The 21594-nt window shown below is 33.1% G+C and overlaps 1 protein-coding gene across 1 annotated transcript in view; it reads right to left on the bottom strand.

Moving 5' to 3' along the window:
- The window catches only part of wb (wing blister), a 242419-nt gene that overhangs the window by 181540 nt on the left and 39285 nt on the right, over positions 1 to 21594 (bottom strand). The window contains exons 2-3 of the mRNA XM_068765113.1: positions 2041 to 2212; positions 473 to 638 (exon numbers count right to left, since the gene is read on the bottom strand). Coding sequence (XP_068621214.1) covers positions 473 to 638; positions 2041 to 2212 — 338 coding nt within the window. The remainder of the gene's footprint in view (positions 1 to 472; positions 639 to 2040; positions 2213 to 21594) is intronic.

The raw sequence follows: 21594 nt of genomic DNA, 5'->3' as shown, positions 1-21594 counted from the left end.
TAAAAAGGATAAATGTGTTTTATTTATAATCAAAAAGCTTAAAGCTTTCAAACATGCAATTACTCCATTTAAAGCACTGTGAAATATGTTACACTATTTTTATCTATTGTAATGCGACAGTCTAATAACTTCTAGCAGTACAATGTCTACAGACAGACAGTTAGGTATAATTAATTTATATACATACTAATAAGAATTTCGATAAAGATTTTTCTTACTATATAAGCATAACGTTATTTATTACATATATAGCGTGTTTCCTATATTATTTCACAACAAATGAGACATATATCCACCCTGTATATATTCTTTTAGTTTCAATATACATACATATATATATATATGTATATATATATATATATATATACATATATATATATAAATATTGTCATTACAACAATTAAAGTTTCTAGAAAGAATCAATATATATACGTTAACATAAAAGTAGTTTTTATATATTTTGGGTACTCACAGCAGGAAGTGTTGCCACCAGCTCGATGTGACCAAATTCTTCACCATTGGCTTGCGTGGGACTCTGCCACCAAGTGGAAGGGTCACCATCCACCGCCAGCGCTGCAGGATGCCTTCGAGATGGTGAGCCGTCGAGACCTTCACATACGTCGCACACCACACCACGCCTGGTAACACCAATGAATTTTAAGATTATTTATAAAAGTTTGCGAGGAAATGACTTAATCCAAGGATCAAGTGGCATATATATATGATCACAAAACTAAAGTTTATGTCATGTCACATATATATATATATATACAGGTTCCTATCTATTAATGTATGCTACACCCAAACGAAAAGTAGTTGTCGGTCTGTGGCATTGAAATAGCAAAAATAAATTATTTTTACATATATAAGTGTAATCACTTTGAATAAGGTGTTCGAAAATAGATCTAAAGGCTGTAAAGTTTTTTCCAAACATTTTACAGCGTTTACATGTCTAACCAATCCACATGTATACGTCGGAGCGTTCGTAGTTTCTTAAATTTGATACAAGATGGCGTTTGGAAGCTGTAACTTCGGACGACGCCGATCGATGGTGCTGGCAGTCGATTACCTCGTGATTTTAGAGAGCGCGTTACTTAGTTGATTTATCAAATTATAAAGAGAAGAATTAGCGAAAGTTTTATATACAAATATTTGTATTAAAATCCATTTTATTGTACTTGAGTTCCTTCATGTACACTAAGATAATTTGTTCTTAGAAGTACATGTTTTTTTCCAAGTGATATGTCGTACAGTTTTGTCATAGTTTACACGTTTCTTGGAATCCTAGTATCCGAAGGTTAATTAGTCCAGGCAAGCTGATCTAGGTTGGGCTAGCAGTAACTATAATGTAAGAATCTTATAATTATCTAAACCAGTGATGATATGACAACCTGCAAGGGGGTCAACGTCAGCGAAAAAAAATTTGGGGGTTCATGAAATGAAAATGGTGGACACCATAGTGGATCTCAACACATACACTGATAGAACCTATTTACTTACATCATACTATCTTATAATATCAAAACATTCACATTATTTATAAAAGTACCAATGAAGAAAAAAAGAAAAAGACTGGACATCATTAGCCGAGGAGATTTAAGATTAACCCTTACAAAATTGACGCCAAATATTGATAATTTATTATTAAAGCATCAGGTTCATTATTCTCACTATAAATATTGACTTATTGCTTATGTTATTTTATTTATAGTTTATTTTATGTTTATTTAATGTTACGTATATTTTACATAACAGATACAAAATTTTATTTTGAGTAGTTTTAATTTAAATTCAATTAATAAATGTATAAATTAACATGTATTTTTACTTTAAAGTTTTTAACACTAAACTTCACTACAGTTATAAATTTACAGGAAATCAATATCAGGTAAGTAGGGGGTCACGGAAAAGCTTGGCAAGGGGTCTACGACACAAAAAAATTGGGGAACTCTGATCTAAACTTTAATTAACAAAGACAATTTATTTTAAATTAATTAGCATAAAGAAGTGTAAGTGCAATTAAGGTATGTAAACCCTTACTTTCCAGGCGTGTCGCGGCAAAAATCTTCGGCTCCATTGTCACCGCAACTGGCATTTGCTACAACCACTGAATAAGGAGCCACGTCCAAAGGCGGCGGGTACAGTCCGCCGGCATTCGTCACCGTCAGAGCGCTGATCACTGTACCACTCAGACGGTCAAGGACCGCGCGTCCTGTAACAAAAGTTTCAAGTAAGAAAAGGACCAATATTTAGCCACTTCCGCACATGCAGTGGTAGTCGTGCAACAAAGTGCACCGCCCGCCAGCTCGCTGATAAATGCGTATGCGGCAAGCAATGAGAATTACACAACTGCCACCGTCAAATCACTCAACACGTGTTTCACCCCTCCACGGGGCATCTTCAGGAGTTATGTTACACCGATTAGTGCTAAACACAGAGGAAATTCCATTAAATACAAAAGTTTCAGTTTAATAAATTATACTTTTTATTGCCACTTGCACTATTGGGGGCCTTTCGTATACTCCTGTCTAGGGAGTAATATTAATGGTGAGAGAAATTTGTTTCATTAAGATGGTAGAGCAATCCAAGTTCAATCTCACTCGGAGACGAGGCACTCAGACCTTCTGGTGAATAGGAGAAAAGGAAGAACATCCCCTACTAAAAACGGGGTATTCGGAGTCGCGAGTGTTTAGGGTGGGGGTCCTAAACTCCCACTAGCTTTAGCGACTTTGAGATGGATGATGGATCGATGTGGTCTCGAACCAGTGTGATGGCACCACGAGGGACGGACTAACTAAAATAGCAAAGCGGCATGGATGATCACATGATGATCCCTGTGCGGGAAATACCGCGATCTCCAATGTCGTGCAGAAAGCGATCACAGAGGGGTTTTAGTGGGTAGGAATCCCATATAACCCTGTCCTCCCCCCAGAGACGGGGTATCTTAGACACCTGGAAGATTTCTCCCCCGGACAAAAATACCGGAGCTTTATAATAAATTAAAAAATAACTAACACTGTAATACGATTTTATTAAGTTTTCATTTAAATCATAGAAATTACAAGGCATTTTAATATATCAGTACTAGTACTGTAAGGTACGTGAACATATTTGACTGATCAAAACCACGGCTTACATACAACACCGGTCTATAATTCGAGTAAACTTGAAAGCAACGATAACAGATGTCGCTGCATGTAAGCCCTCCGTTATCTAGGGGCCATATGGTGCCACTCTAACCGTTTGCAGGAGCCCTAGCGCCTGGGAACGCATCGAGATGTTAAATAACTGCTTCAATCACATCTGCGCTTAAATCAAATACAATGTTAACACTCAGCGCAGTAAAAATAGTGTCTCAAAAGTAAGTTTATATTTTTTTAGCGTAATGTGTAAATATAATTTATTTTAAAATAAAGTACGTCAACTTGTAGCTAATTCTTTGGGATTTATAATACATAACATCAGTTATAATAAAATGTGGGTCATTGGTTTTGTTTTTTTTTCTCTGTTTTTTTTTCTCTATTTTTTTGTATGTTTAACATCAATCAATATAAACGCTAATGATACCATATAAGTTGAAGCTTGTAATTAGCAACTGTCGCAAGCAATTGTTGTATCTTAAAATTCGTTATTAGTCTGTAAGCTTTCTGTAAAATAAAGTAAATAAATAAATAAATAGGTAAAAAATAAAACATTAAATTTTATACTTTGTGTAGTACATGAGTTGTCTCAGATGTTAATTTATATTTTTTAGACCTAAAATCTAATATATAAAATTCTCGTGTCACGGTGTTCGAACTTGAACTCCTCCGAAACGGCTTGACCGATTTTTACCAAATTTTACATGCGTATTCAGTATGTCTGAGAATCGGCTACTATCTATTTTCCATACCCCTAAGTGATAAGGGTGGTCCACCCCTAAATTTTATTTTTAATTTTTTAGACAATTTTTTGGTTTTTATTTTATTATGATACAGCATACAAAAATACATTCAAACCTAAATTTTCACCCCTCTACGATCAACTCTTATCTTACATTTGTTAATTAAAAACTTTAATTTTTTTTGCAAAACAACGTTTGCGGGATCAGCTAGTAAAATATAATATGAGTAATAGTTAAAAAAATGTATGTTTATAATGATTTTAAAAAAATAATAAAAAAATATTAGTCAGACACGTGCCTGAAAGGTTCTATTACATATATTGATGCTTCTATAGAAAAGGAAATCATAAATAGTATTAAGTGACAGATGTTTAGCTAATGTTATAGACAATCCAACAAGTCTAGGAATAAAAAAATTACCTGCCTTCCTAATGCCTGGAAGTTTTAAATGACAATTTCACCTTACTTTTTGATCACAGTGATATGTTGTTTATTATACCTATATTTTTTTTATCAACAAAAAAGGTCGACTGTCAGATAATGCCTAAAAGCATAAAGTAAACCTTCACACTTAGTTTAAAAAGGCATTATTAATAAGGAGAACAGTGTGAAAGAAAAACAAAGAATAAATATCACATATTATTGACCTGATAAGCGATATCATTTTTATATAAATATACCATTGTAAAAAATCGTATCCCTCGTAACATGACATGATGAATAAACATATCAATTACTATGAATTAAATACATTGCGCGTTTCGTATGTTTACGTTTATATAAACGCTCGCCTCTCAGCAAACATCCGTAATTGGATAGCCCGCAAATGAATGGAGTTGTTTAATGTACGTTACACTTGTACGCGGCCGTCGCATCGGCACAAGTATCAGCGTAAATGACGAGACAAACCACATTACACGGAGCTATTAATATTTTCTGCTACTAGAGGTTGCTTTGTATATATACCATTATATTAATTAAAATCAAATTTAGAGGTGCAAAAGTTTATACACTAAACTCACTTCATTGTAAATGACTTCATAGAATATAGCACACCTTGGAAACGATCGAGTTCTATGTGTATTAAATATATTAAACCATTGTTTTAAAAACATACATAACTACAGAGAGTTCCTTTCGCATGTTCATATCAGATCTTAGCATTTATTATCCGAACAGATGTTAAAGTCAACTTGATGTCAATAAAAGATTTCATCTATCGTATTTTGAATAGAGAATGTTTTTGAAATTGTCTCCTTTTTCTTTTCAGACGAAATACGCCCTCTGCAAGGTATAGGCCTCCCCTGAAAATCGCCATAATAAGTGGACTTCCGCTGCCTGCATCCAGCGTCTTCCGGCGACCTTATGTCTTCGGTCTACGTCGTAGAGACCTTTCCACGTTGCATCAACCTGCACGTGGTCACCACTCGAAAGCCTCCTTCAATCGTTCACGTATCATAGCAGCATAAACTGTTCATCAACTACTTACAATGTACATTTGCAATAATTCTAAATCATTAGTTGTTACTTGTGGCGATGAATACACTGAAAGGTTAAAGCATGAATTCGAAACGCTATGATTTATGTGTTAGGCCAACTGTTCCAACAATACGAACATTATCACATAGTACCAAATACGAAACACAAGTGTGTGCATATATGTTGAGTAAACATAAAGAGTAACAAACAATATGATCATTTTCACCAATGCTGTACGCCGCCATATATTTACACGCAGTAGATTTCTTGAACACAATTAAAATTCGAAATATTTTCTGCACTAATGTTGGGTAAAAACCAAGGAGAACGAAAACTATACATAATACTCTTACGGAGCAAATTTTTGGATTTGGTTCCTGAAATTATCACCAGAACATTGTTCAACATCATCATCTCATTATTTCCTTTATTTCTAAACACCACTGTCTTGAAACTCCTAAACGAAATCGATAACAGACCATTCCTTGTCATTCTATGCTCTACTCAGGGCAGTGTCAATTTTTGGGTCGTTTGTCGAGTCCAAGGCTACATTAGCTGCCAAAAACCAGAATATTCTGTGGAAGATTTAGCAGTATTTTACACTAGGACAGCTCATAATCCTGTGTGTTGCACAAGACTGAACATGTATAGAACTATAGTCATCTGTGGAATAGATCAGAGAAGAACCAGTTGAAGCTTTTCATCAGCGAAAAATTTCCAGTTTATCAATGTTCTACAGGCTGTATTTTTGATATTGGGCAGCAGAATTACACCAAATAATTCTCTCATCTCTTTTCTTCTATTACACAATAAGAGTCACGGATTCACAATATCTTTTATAGTTCGAACAGCTAAGGAGTGAAACAACTTACCGGCGTTTTTGTTTTCAGACAATTATAGCTTAGGAGTCTTCAAGACAAGAGTAAATAGCTAATAGATTCAGGAGTTACCTAGCGGAAGTCCATCCTAACTAAGAAAGGGACTAACTTACAGCTACTTTCGCAATGCAGTAGTCGTGCAATAAAGTGCACCGCCCGCCAGCCCGCTGATAAATGCGCGTGCGGTAAACAATGCGAAACACAACTACCACCAAAATCTACTCTACACGTGTTTCACCCCTCCACGGGGCATCCTCAGGAGATGATAGATCGACCAGTGTCCAAACACCGAGTGACTCTAGCTGGCGGGCGGTGCATTTTATTTTACGACTACTGCTACATAGCGGAAGTAGCTATATATTAGTCCCTTTCTTAAGAGTGAATAGGTTTCTTCTAGGCATGTACTATCTTAGAACTCCCCTTTATAAGTACTATTATCTTTTCCTTACTATCGTTGTCTGTAAGAGATTGCCTTGAGTGATAAGACCGCCCATTGTACTTTTCTGTATATTATTGTATCTGTATATTAGGTATCTTATCGTGTACAATAAAGAATATTAAATAAATAAATAAATAAATAAATAAACCCGTCATCGCTTAACATCAGAATATTTTTTTTTAACAAACAATTCATTTTTTGATTTATACTAGACCAGCAATTGTATTAGTGTTCTTTTACCATATAATTTTAAGTTAAATAACTTAAATTCCGAACTTAAGCTGGTAGTGTGAGCGACCTCTAAAGTTAAAGTTATGTTCGTAGCTCAAGTGTCAACGGTGCGTTCTCTCGCACAGCTGAGGTCAAAGACCACGGCCCCGCGTCCAGTTTCGCGCGACGGAGACAGTCTGCGGTCAGCACGGACCCCACGCAGCCGCGAGCCTGCCTCCATCACCTGACAACCAACGGTCACTGTCCACTTAACCACACTCACTTGCAATTAATATTAATTAACTGAACCTTCTTGGTTAAGTAAAAAAAAAAACAATTCAAAATTCGAACATGAATTTGTTTTTTTTTTAAACTCGAAAAATTTGGTGTCAGTTTTCAATATAACTAAACAGCTGTTTTAACTGTTTTAATTAATCTTAAAAATAAAACACGATTACTAACAAGGAATATTTTTAATATTTCGTATTATTTATATATTCATGATGTCTCTTGTTTTGATGGACGCCAAAGGTTTTTCTCGGGTACGAAATTTCTATAAGGTTTTACTAATTAATTACAATTTCTCTCCGAACCAACCATGCAAGTGCCCTTATTTATATAAAAACTAGCTGATCCCGCAAACGTTGTTTTGCAAAAAAAAATAAAGTTTTTAATTAACAAATGTAAGATAAGGGTTGATCGTAGAGAGGTGAAAATTTAGGTTTGTATGTATTTTTGTATGTTGTATCATAATAAAATAAAAACCAAAAAAATTGTCTAAAAAAATTAAAAATAAAATTTAGGGGTGGACCACCCTTATCACTTAGGGGTATGGAAAATAGATAGTAGCCGATTCTCAGACATACTGAATACGCATGTAAAATTTGGTAAAAATCGGTCTAGCCATTTCGGAGGAGTTCAAGTCGAACACCGTGACACGAGAATTTTTTATATTAGATTTGAAGAATTTATCTAGAATTTTCTGCCGTTTTATTCCATAGATACCTAGCAAGGCACACCCCAAAATATAACTATGGGAGGATAAACCATAATCTCCACGCGTGACAGGCGAATTGGGGATCTAAAACGAAACTTGTTTGTGGGCTGTGACAATCCTGTATATTTAATGCACAATGTGTCAATTATATAAGATGGTATCCTGGGAGTCGAATATGCGACCTACGATCTTAAGTCGCAGTAAGTACTATGCACAATGATCATTTATATTTCATTTATAAACACATAATGCGATGTATTTGTGTTGAAAATTTCTTAAAAATAAACAACGCATGTAATCAAAAATAAGTTTTCTGTTTCTGATACACGATGGAACAAGTCTTTAAAAAGAGAAGTATTGAAATTATTGTCAGTAAGAATTATTATTTCTAAGCAACTAAAGGTTAATTTATTTCTTCTTTCTCTCTTCTCAGAATATCAAAAAATCTAAATAAATGTTGATGTAGAATAGAATATCCTTCTCGTGCTGGTTCAAAAATAGAAGTACTGAGATATTATCAGTAAGAAATATTTTATCTAAGCAACTAATGTGTCGTTTTTTCCTCTTTCTTGGGAAATAATGTGGGAAATTATTCGAAATACGTCAAATTAAAATATAAACGTCAGAATGTCCAAAAGGTCAAAATAAATATTGATGTAGAATAGAATATCTTTCTTGTGCTGGTTCAAAAATAGAAGAATTGAGATATTATCAGTAAGAATTTTTTTTTCTTAGTAACTAATCTGTCGTTTTTTCCTCTTTCTTGGAAAATAATGTGGAAAATTATTCGTAATCCGTGTAAAATTAAAATATAAACGTCAGAATGTCCAAAAGATCAAAATAAATATTAATGTAGAATAGGATCTCTTTCTTGTACTGATTCAAAAAAAGAATTATTTAGATTACAATCAGTAAGAAGTATAATAATAGATCTTGCTAGAATAGAAAGAGATACATGTAATAATAAAGCAGGAAATTCTTACAGCTCAGACAAATGAAGATAAACAAAAGATATATTAATAATTGTTGTAATAAAGTTGATTGCCTCTAAAATATAAGTTATTTTTATTAAATGTAAAGATAAAATAGCTAAATCTACTGGTCTACATCTATGACCAATAGAAGAAGAGAGAGAAGGTTGAACTGTCCATTCTATTCTTACTTCATTTTAAACAATTCTTCTAGAAATTAAGAATTAAGAATTAAAGAATTAAAGAAGAATTAAAGAATTAATTAAATTAAGGGAAAAGAAAGATGTTTTCCTAATCTTTTTTATTCAACGTGTTCATAAGAAACTTACTCATGGCTTTAAATAAAAATTAGCCGAATCGGTTGTACCGTGAACATTTTGGACGAAATATTTTTAGATGTTTTTTCGTACTAAAAAAACACTGGAAGAAAACTTTAAATACATACGTATTGAATAAATATTAAAACGCATGTTACAATAATAAAACGATACTAAAGTAAATTAATTGATATAATTTATGATTATTTTTCTTTTTTCCAGCTGATGGAGGCTCAATGCAAGCTGTAGCCTCCCGAAGATCATCACGATGACCGCTCTTGCGTCACCTGAATCCAACGATTTTCATCAACCTTATATTTATTAATTATTAACCTTTATAAATGAAACCTGATCGCATACCGATATTAAAAAGCAAATAGGAGAATTATTTTTTTTTAATTACTGTCTATAGTTGTGTATTCTTAACCAATTATAAAAAAGCAATATAGTGCTGAATAAAAATCGCATAAAAAAAATTCCATAATGTCAACTCCACGTTTTTCTCTGTTCGCATATCGCTACATAAATTCATTTTATTGTTTCTCAGCATTGAATTAATTGGACGAAAGTAAACGAACGCACAAAGGAGAGGAATTTTAACAGATGAAGCGATTCCCTTGCTAATTAGACGTAAAGAATTCCAGGAACTTTAAGGTTTTTTATATGTCGAAGATATAGCTGCAGTGGTGTTTAAAAAGTTTTATATGATGTTAAATTTGCTGACATAAATTTTTTTGTACACACAGGCTAAGAGTAAGAGTAAGAGTACAGGCTAAGAGCCTAAATTCAGACCTCTTTTAAGGTAGCAAAACTCAATGACTTAGGAGAGCTCCGTTTCAGAACTTTAACATAATTTCGGTGATATATAAAAACACATGGTGTAATATTATTCCTGAGGATGCCCCGTGGAGAGGTGAAACACGTGTTGGGTGAATTAGCGGTGGTAGTTGTGTAATTCGCATTGTTTACCGCACGCGCATTTATCAGCGAGCTGGTGGGCGGTGCACTTTATTGCACGACTACTGCTACATAGCGGAAGTAGCTATATATTAGTCCTTTTCTTACTTACGATCATCTTCCGCAAAGTAACGCCTGAATCTATTAGATATATAAAAGGTTCTGAAACTATATATATATTCAGAGCTTGGAGCATGGACGAAAAGTTGCCAGATGTTATATAGACTGGATTCACTCATTTAATGAAGACACTTCATTGCACGACTTCTGCTACATAGCGGAAGTAGCTATATATTAATCCTTTTCTTACTTTCAATACAACACAGTTTCAAAGACATCTTAACACTGATAACTAGAGACTTGTATATCTTATTTACCACAATGTACAAGTATGTTTCATATATTATCTAATGGCGAATGTAAGAAAAGGACCAATATTTAGCCACTTCCGCACATGCAGTGAAATGAAACGTTTCATTGCACGACTATTATTTAATGGAATCAGGCGTTACTTCGCGGAAGTCCATCCCAAGTAAGAAAAGGACCAATATTTAGCCACTTCCGCACATGCCGTGGTAGTCGTGAAACAAAGTGCACCGCCCGCCAGCCCGCTGATAAATGCGTATGCGGCAAACAATGCGAATTACACAACTGCCACTGTCAAATCACTCAACACGTTTTTCACCCCTCCACGGGGCATCTTCAGGAGTATGTTACACCGATTAGTGCCGACTCTGTGTTTGACTGCATGTGCGGAAGTGGCTAAATATTGGTCCTTTTCTTACATAAAATGTTCAGTTAATGTTTCTCCCCAGTGGGGTAAATATCAAGGAAAGACAGACAGATGTCTAGTTTTTTTATATATAAATGTATAAATTAAAAACACCACGTGCCGCTATTACCAACAATAGGGTGACTATTCGATCTGAAAAAATTAGGATAGAAAAAATACATACATATATATATATATATATATATATATATATATATATATATATATATATATATGCATATATATATATACTCTCCTCTTCTATGTATCGTTTTACTGCCAGACCAGTTGAACTTCGGTCTTATGATCACAGTAAATCCTTTTTGTCAGTGATCAAAATGTTTTGATCAAAGTGATAATAATGATCAAAATTCCGCTTTGTATTTTTCTATAGTTCACGGGACTTCCGTTTCGTGATGTCTGTACCGATGAACCTGTAAAAGCCTCCAGGCTTAAAACCACTAACTTCATCCGAAACAATAGAAAATATAGTGGAAAGGCGAATGGACACATACATATTGGCACGTGTAGTCCACGAAATACTGTCAATGTCAATTTATATATTATTATTATAATATTACTCAATAGTATTAAGTTGAATAAACAAATTGTTTCAGAAATGGAATGATAATATGGTAAAAAAAGAGTTTTGTAAATCTGAATTGCTACAATTAAAATTAATTATTGTTCTTTATCCGTCCTTGCAACCATTGTACTGTCAGAAATTATCAACCTTTCGTATTTCAATTTAAAAAAAATAACATACAAATTAAAAATATATAAAAGAGTCAATGCTTTTTACTGACATATGATCTATATGTATATTCGACATTTTAAAGCTTACCCATCTTCGTGTGTTAAATTTTGAGTTTTTCCGGAAAATCCTTAAGATGCGTACACCATGGTCGCCCTACAAAGGGCACGGGTAAACAAAAACTTTAAAACAGTGGGAGAATAACTCAAACACTCAGCGGATGAAGCGTAACCGCAGTGTAAACAAGACCACTTATTTTAAACTCGAGGAAATGTTCACTACACTTAGGTTCAACGTAATGTTATGTACTTAAAATCGTCTCGCGTTTGTCGAGCGATTTTGTTCTTTATGCCATCGTAATAAAATCTACACTGTTTTAGTACATTTTTATATAGTTTGAATTGTAAGTCGATAGCTTTGTTCCACGAGCCACAATAAAGTTCAATGTAAACATTTCAAATAGTTTTATAAATGTGTTGGATCAATATATTATCTTTTGGTTTTTCTACATAATTCTTTACTGTATTGATATGATATGACTAAATCTCTAGAGACACATTGTAAATAAATATATTTAAAAACTTTTAAGTTAAACGGTTTTTTGATACCCATATTGTGGTGGTTGTGGAAAAATATGTATAGTCTGCTATATTGGAACGGCGTCCATCTTGAATTTTAAATTTTGACATAATCATCGTGTTTTACTAGTGTAGCCCTTTCATTTGATACCCATATTGAGGGGGTTAAGGAAAAATATGTAATCCGCCATTTTGTATCGGCGGCTATCTTAGATTTATAATGTTATTGATTTTATTATATTGTATTGTCATCTAAATTAAATATGCGTACCAAATTTCATATCAATCTGACAACGGGAAGATGCTTAAATTTCAATCTTTAATTTTGACCCAAATAAACAAATTCCGTACGGGTCGAACTAAATAAAACCGTTTAACAATAATTTCAATATGTAGCAATTATGAAAACGCTTTTTATACCTATACTATTACGTCATTTATTATTTCTAAAATCATTTATTTTTGGATATACTGCAACATACATTTATGACAACGAATGATATACACATTCACATCTTTATTTCATATCTAAAACGAATCATATGTATATAGATATATGAAATGTAATATAATACGTGTTAATTAAGATGCTTGTTAATAGAAGCAATTACGATGAAGTCTTTATAATTATTTTTGTTTATATATTGTAATTAATAAATGATTTAATGAAGAAATAAAACATTAAAGCGCCCATATCCGGTCACGATTGTAGCATTACTTATAATTAAAATGCATATTCTACTTTATAATTTAATATTGTTTCAACATTTTCTATTTTTTTTTAATAAGGTTGTATGTTATTTCAGCTGAGCGTAGACTTCTATAGATTTATAATACGTTATTAGATCATAACAAGGTTGTCTGTGCATTTTATATGACCTGCCAGTTCGTGATCCAGAAACAATGCTATGGTCATTTTTTCTACACGCTATATAGCCTGCCTACAACTTCTGTATTTCACAATCTATGTACGGCCTATGTTTTTTCTTCTAGTATTTTCTGTCATGTATTGGACATTGCATATTTTATTTAATGGCGCCCGCTATTGGGGGCTTCTCGTTCCCCTGTCTTATTTATCTAACAGGGACGTTTTTATCTTTTAATGACACATTTTCTTTTCTTTTTCATTTCCATGCTCTTCTGTCATACTTGTCATGATCTATCTTCCTTTTACTTACTTTCAACCGTTCATTCATCGCCTCACTTCCTTCGCCTCGTTCCTTACTGTCACAGCTTTTGGTTATCACATTATTTTTACTTTATCTTATGTTGTGTTTTACATTTTATAATCTGGTCATTTTAGATTTAATCACAGATTACATAGTTTTTAATTGAATCAGGCGTTATTTTGCGGAAGTCCATCCTAAGTTATAAAAGGACCAATATTTAGCCACTTCCGCACATGCAGTGGTAGTCGTGCAACAAAGTGCACCGCCCGCCAGCCCGCTGATAAATGCGCATGCATATAATAATTCTGTTTTTGGTACTAATCAGTGTAACGTAACTCCTTATAATTTCTTATCATTATATATTTTTAAGAATTAAGAACAGCCTGTATAATTAAAAAGGTTTGATCGAAATCGGTATATATGAAAATAAATTTAAAGTACCAATATACCAGAGAAAATAAGGTTCCTTGGTACAGAACGCTGGGATCGTGGAAAATTCCCGCATTATAAAAGAAAGAAATACAGTACCATAGGAAATTACTGTATATCTTCAACACGGAACAGCCAAGTAAGAGGATAGTACAAAGTATTTATAGGCACGCGGGGCATCGGGTAGCGGCCAAAATGGAATTGTCCGAGTAAAAACAGAGAGGTCCGTGGGAGCGTGTGCTCCACCGCGCCCATTAGACTCATTAGGCGCGCCCAATATGGGCACGCGCATTTTTTATGTGACCAACGATCGCTAGTGATGTGCTACGGTCGAACGAACCGATAACGCATCGGTTTTTTTACGACACATACTCCATAAATCCTTTTTATTATCTGTAATGAATTCCCGATGTACAGACGACTCTATGTATCATAGAATTGCTTTTAATCTTTGTAACGGTTAAAACAATGAGTTATTTGAAAGGAGAAATGTTGACGTGACCATATGAATACACGAGATATATAAATAAAAATGAAGTGTTTTGATTAGAACAAAACTTAAGAATCTCTCTGCAAATAAACTACATATAAAAATTATGAAATCTCTATGTTTGGCACTAATCGGTGTAACATAACTCCTGAAGATGCCCCGTGGAGGGGTGAAACACGTGTCGAGAGAATTAACGGTGGCGGTTGTGTAATTCGCATTGTTTGCCGCATATGTATATCAGCGGGCTGGCGGGCGGTGCACTTTGTTGCACGACTACCACTGCATGTGCGGAAGTGGCTAAATATTGGTCTTTTTCTTACTTAGGATGGACTTCCGCAAGGTTACGCCTGATTCCATTAAATAGCCAGGTACTGTATCTATTTTTATCATAGCGGGTCTAATGATCCAACTATATATTTCTATATAACTATAAAAAAATATATAACTATAAAATTGTCAAACAAAGTCTGTGTGAAATTACTTAAAGTTGCATAAGTTAAAAATGAGCTTCGATTTGTGAGATCTGTTTTTCAGCATTGTCGTCCAAGTGCTGTACGCATCGAGCGACTTTTCGCAAACTTAAGGATATCAGTCCATCTAACGGGGGATTTACCATCGCAACGTCTACCGGCTCCTGGTCGCCACTTCCACTGCCCACTGTTACTTCAGACGAATAATTCTTCGAGCTACGTCGGTAATCTTGGTTCTTTTACGGTTTTAATTTCTCATTTGATCTCATAGTGAATAATAAACTTAAGTTCAATTTGAAATGAAAGGTCTGTAGGAGTGGTCGTGGTACGGTAGCTTCTTGTTCTTCGGTAGCTTCTTGTGCTTCGGTAGTTCGTCGGTTGTATCTTGTTCGTCGATTGCTTCTTGATCTTCAGTTGCTTCTTCCTCGTTGACCGCACCTCCGCTAGCCCTTATAATGAGCGCGGAGACTCTCAACAGCGCGATGCAGATTTTCGTTGCGTCTACTGTGGCGCCATCTGTCATGTATCTGTTTCACTGCCGCCGCCGCCATGCGATTGACGGTCACGTGGGTAAGAGCTTGGTGTTTGAGTGGCGCACGATATGCACGCCACGGGTCTTCCTCTAGCTGGTGGTTGCCACTTAGTAAGTTTTGATGCCAACGGACATAGGTTGCACGAGCGAAGTGCACCGACCGCTGTCACTTTGAGCTAGAAATACTTCGATGATTTTGATTCTTCTACGGATCATAGCCCTTTCCATTGCTTTTTATTGACCCTGTTTTAAGTGACCACATTCACAACAAACTCAGGACAGTTTTTTTTATTTAATATTCCTTATACAACAGTTATTATCATTAATTTCCTTTACTATTATAGAAATATTTTAAGATTTTTAATTTAAATAAACTATTTTTATATTTCACGTAATAATTCAGAGATGTTACACTTTATTTTAAACTATACACAGTTGTTTGCAACTTCAAATAAAACTAACACATAACCAAACGTGTTTGATCAATATTTTATATTCCACCTTCCTATATATACAATTTTAAAATATGAATTTATAATCACGTATCTTTCAAAAATGAATCCATGTAAAAGCATCTTGTGCAACGTGTTCCGACGGATGTACGTAATGTCTTAATCTCATATCTGAACATTATATCAAACTGGAAATAAATTTTTAAAGGAGCTTTTCGAAGAAATATTTTAAAAAGGAATTTGCAATTAAAGGAACTAATTGATCCGGTTAAATCATTTATACTTATTACTGTTAACTGTGAATATTATTTTTATCAAGTTTTTACCGTACTCCTTAAAAATCCGTTACGGTGTTGATCAACGCCGGAAGCGACACGGAGCTATTAACATCCTAAACGAACTGCTACCGGAGGTGGCATATCGAAATATTATTGTGGATAAATTAGTCAATATTTAATATAGATTTTATATTCCTTCCTTTCTTAACTGTCGAACGCAAACAAGAAATAATTTCATGTCTTTTTTTATTATAAGTACGTTTCCTGAGATGTCGATATAAATGTAGAAATGTTTTATATACGTAATAATTGGTTATAAGTATAAAAGCATCATAAGGGTGAATGTAAACCTCATTTGATATTTATAAATGTATGCTAAACCCAAAAATAAATAGTTTTAGATATAATAAACATCGTAATAATAATATTGTAAGAAGCGTTGTTATATTTTGGAAGGTTCTCAATTTTAAATGATGAAAAAAAATTATACAGGATGTATGTTTGTAAATGTTAAAACTAAAGGATTAAATGTAGAGCTCAATTGCTGTTTATAAATATATGAAACACCCTGTAGTGTTTACGCTCCGTATTGTTCAAGCCACAATACTTCTATGTAAAATCATTCTAGAACGTTCGAATTGAAATTCGAATGCCGATTTGAATTTGGAAGTCATTTATGATGAGGGCGCTCTTGTTGCCTTAGGATTGTGTAAATTGTAAATAATCTGTGCATATGTGAATATACCTTTTTCGATCATACTTGGCTGTCATTTCTCTTGCCTACATCCTCGGAGGTACAACACGATCCAAAAATTAATAGAATCAGAAATAATAAATATCGTAATGCATTAAAAGTTTAATTAAAATTCTAACCATTACATAATAAAATTAATTATTGGTTACTATTCGTCTCTATAGACTTTGTACTAACTGAAGTAATTAGCCTTACGCAATACAATAAAAAAAATAGATATTGCAATTATAATCAACCCTGTATAAGGAATATTAGTTACTTATTGAATATATACGTAAGTTAGATATGAAAGTTTTAAGGTGATGAATATGCGTATCACTTCACCGCTTATTGATAACTAATTCTCTATATATCTACATTATAAATATCATAGCGCAGTGATATTTGGCGCCATTTGTAAAAAATTACGGCGTATTTATATTATGACATTACTTCTGCGCCACCTGTTATGTACATACCTATACATTTATTCATATATACTTATATTAAATACATTATAATGTATTATTACGTATACAAATATAAATAATAACATTACTTGACTTGAATCGCACTTGAAATTATTATTGATATTTTTTTTAAATATTTAACGTCGTCTTTATATGTCTTTATAGCTCCGTGTATGCAGGTGATGTAATGAACGTATCGGGCTATGAAACGAGCGATACTAATGGATAACTCGCACAATGCGTTTGTAATGCATTGTTGAGGTCCATCGAAGGTAGCTAAAAGCCGACCGAAGCCCTTAGGGTCTGAACAAAGGATAGCTCCGCGCCCAGGCCGTAGGCGCCGGCTTCGACTGCGAAATCATAATAGGACTTCGCAATAAATCTTACGACTTCGTTTATGCATTATGTGCAATATTGATTTATATACCATTGATTGAAATAGCCGGCGCTATTTAAAGTTAATTCAAATGTAGTCATTCAAACTAATTTTTCTAGAATATGTGAATGACCGGAAGAGCCTAAAAGCTTAAAATTTTTTATATACATTAACAATCAACCTGTATAAAGTCAAAGGTGGCGCAAAAGTAATGTCATAGTGTGAATGCATCTTTATTTTTACAAATGGCGCCAAATATCACTACGTTTTGATATTTGTGATTTAAATTTATAGAGAATTAGTTTTCAATAAACTATGTTTTATATATCTACAAAATTAAAGCAATTTCACATTATGTTGTTACTTTTGCACCACCTATTATATAGTAAGCAAACTTATATCTTTATGCTTTGACATATATAATGTATGATATATAGGTGTACTACATTAATTATTGATAACTAATTATCTATGTATATTGTATCAATTATGCAAATTCACATTATGACATTACTTTTGCGCCACCTGTTAAAATAACTCTTATGTATTTTTTTTTAGTTAGAATGCGACAGATCTATAGCTTCTGTCAATACAAACGTGTGCAAGGATAGATAATAAACAATAATTAATTTTGAAAAAGTTTCTTCGTATTAAAATATCATTTTCCTTTTATTTCTGAAACCTTTGATTTTCTCTTACATTATGCAAGCAAATGAGCTATGTATTCATCCTTTTAAAGCCTTTGTACCTACAACCGGTCATCCTGTATAATTTTATTACGTCATATAACATAACAGAACCTTTCGAATTTTGAAAAAGCTTTTTCTTAGTATGATTATTTATTATTTATAAAACTATTGATTTTTAGATAGGATATACCATATATTAACGCGAGAAAATAAATTCAAAGTTTAAAAGCCTGTACACCTATAACTAATCATCCTGTATATAAGAAATATCCATCTATGTAATGACTAATTATTAATGTATGAATCTGTATGGCTTATACAATATATATATACATATATATATGTGTGTGTGTGTGTGTGTGTGTATAATAAAACGTGCGAATAAATATCTAATCTTTTATCTAGTGTCAATAAATAATTAAGAATACATTATATTATCTGTTTATTTTTAGTTTTTTTTTTTCTGTAATATTTTCAGAGCATCCTTACCTACTTTTTAAAGTAAAAGGCTGGCATATAAATGACCAGATCTGTATGTGCCTGTACTAAAAGAAAACATTTAAATTCTTACAATTGTATACGAAATTTAAAAGTTTATATTTTGCTTTTGATTGTTTTGTTTTGTGTTTAATTAAAATAAAATAAATAATTATATATATGTGTATAAAAGTATGTTGAATAGACGAATGCGCAAAGGCAGAATTAGCCATGCCCCCGCCTCTACGAGGCAGGGTGCGTGTGCGCTATTAAAATGCCTTTTAACCGCCACTTCATTAACAATTTACTGCCCGCTGCCTTTGTTACTGCGCCGGCCTTTCGGCATCTCCGTGACAAATGCCTCCGAGGATACCTTAAATTACTATTTAATAGCTGTTTCTAAGAAACCTTCGGTGCCTTTGTCGCATATCGGCCTCTCTTAGCGAGAGTTGGGAGATTTATGATTTTGTACAGAGCCCTATTAATATTCTTTGTTCAATCTATGACGACGTAATATTGCTATACGTACATTGCTGGTTAATAATGAAGAGATGCGGTAATGTTTCTAATGTAACATTCAATGTATGTTAAATTGACTAATGCCGAAGCTGTAAGAATCGAAGTACTAATAAGATGCAATTACATGACGGGCTAATAATGAAGAGAAGCGATGATGTTTCTAATATAACAGTCAATGTACGCTAGAATGACGCTAATTATCAAGCTATTGCAATGACAATCGGAGTACTACTACGACGTAATATGTATAATATATATACATGACTGGCTCGTAATGAAGAGATATGACGATGTTTCAAATAGAACTATCAATGTACGCTAAAATGTCACTAATTATCGAGCTATTACAATGATAATCGAAGTACTACTCCGATGTAATATGAATGATGTACATACATGACTGGCTCACAATGAAGAGGTAAGATGATATTTCTAATATAACTTTCAATGTATTTTAAAATTGCCAATGTTTATGCTATAACAATGACAATCGAAGTACTAATACGATATAAAATACATGACTGGGTAACAATGTAGAGATGACACGATGTTACTAATATAACTACCAATGTACGCTATATCGGAGTACTACTCCGATGTAATATGCGTAGAATATATGCATGACTTGCTCACAATGAAGATATACAACGATGTTTCAAATATAACTATCAATGTATGTTAAAATTACACTAACTATCTAGCTTTAACAATAACGAAGTACTTATACGATTTGATATGTATAATGTATGTACAACGAGAGTCAAGTAATAACTTTCGAACCTTCACTTTAACCCTTAAATGCCTAATGATGCAAATCAGCAACATACCACTTAAACGGTATAAGTAGCAGAAAATGCATAGTGTTGTATAGCTGCAACGTAAGGTTTTGAAAAAAAATTAAATAAGTATAAGAATATTATACATATATATAAAAATATTTTCCTCTCCATTGTAGTGTACCTATCTGAAATTATATATTTTTTAAAAGTATAAACAAAGACAAGTGGGAGAAAGAAAAAAGTGTAATTATGTATATATGTACAAAATATTATCATAAATATATATTACATCTATTTAGAGTTCAATTTTAATGTATCGTATTCAAACTATCTTTTCAAGTTCGTTATTAGATGATTATAGAAACGAAACAAATTGTTCTAGAACGTTCCCACATTATTCAGGTACATTTAGTACATTTTAAGTACAGTCATCCTATTAGATAGAGTCAGACATACTAAAATAAGACAATTCATTCTAAATAATGACCGAAATACTCGCTTGCCGGCGCGATGTACGCAGTTGTAAATAAATCTACACTTTCCCACGTATTTTGTAATCGAAAGGTTGTTTCGTATGTTATTTTTATATATACCATAGTAATGTTACAAATGTACGGATGTAAAAAATCTTTTACTGCTTTTGTCTGACTCAAATCTGACTTCGTGTCTTCGGCTTTTCTCTTTCTTAAAAATAATGCTCTAGACTTATTTGCGAAAGAATCATCCTTGGTCTCATTACGAACTATATATATAGTTCTTCTGTTGTTGTATCTTCCTATTTTCGATTCTTCCTTACTGCAAAAATCCGAGTATATCTCTCTTCTACGCTAAAATACTAAATTTTCAACTAATACGATTTAAATATACACATATTCACTTAACATAAAGTAGTTTCAAGTGATTACCTTGCACTAGCAATTAAGAAACACATTGGCAGAGGCGAATTCCTTATTCGTAATTAGCCGTACTGCGACGGTAAAGGTGTGTTCACATGTAACGCAACTGTTATTACTTGTTTGGAAACTGAACAGTATTTTTATTTATATTTTTGGGTATTATTGTGCTGGGTATAGTTATGAATGGCGTTGTATATATCCCACAGTTGGGGCACGAGTTTTACATTCTTCAATTCTTCTGTTTGAACTATTAAACTATTATAACAAAAAAATCCTAAAGACTATAATAGCATTTTTTATGAGTAAGCTTTCAAGTTAAAGGTTCTCCAGTGGCGACCAATTACAATTTTGAGATATTTATTAGTAGGTATTGTAATACTGAATACAGTTGCGTACAAAAGTGTTAATAATTTTATTAAAGGAAAAGGTATCAAGTTTATCTTTATTTCTATTATTATTTTTATTATAGTATAGTGCAGTGCAGTGTAGTGCAGTGCCGTGTAGTGCAGTGCAGTGTAGTGCAGTGTAGTGTAGTGTACTGTAGTGTAGTGTAGTTTAGTATAATATAGTAGTGTGGTTACCGATAGTTAGATAAACAAA

This window comes from Battus philenor, unplaced genomic scaffold (assembly GCF_028537555.1).
Source record: "Battus philenor isolate CCGP_79_NKW_IND1 unplaced genomic scaffold, ilBatPhil1.0.hap1 SCAF_2, whole genome shotgun sequence".
NCBI lineage: Eukaryota > Metazoa > Arthropoda > Insecta > Lepidoptera > Papilionidae > Battus > Battus philenor.
This window is presented reverse-complemented; position numbering and strand designations above follow the sequence as displayed.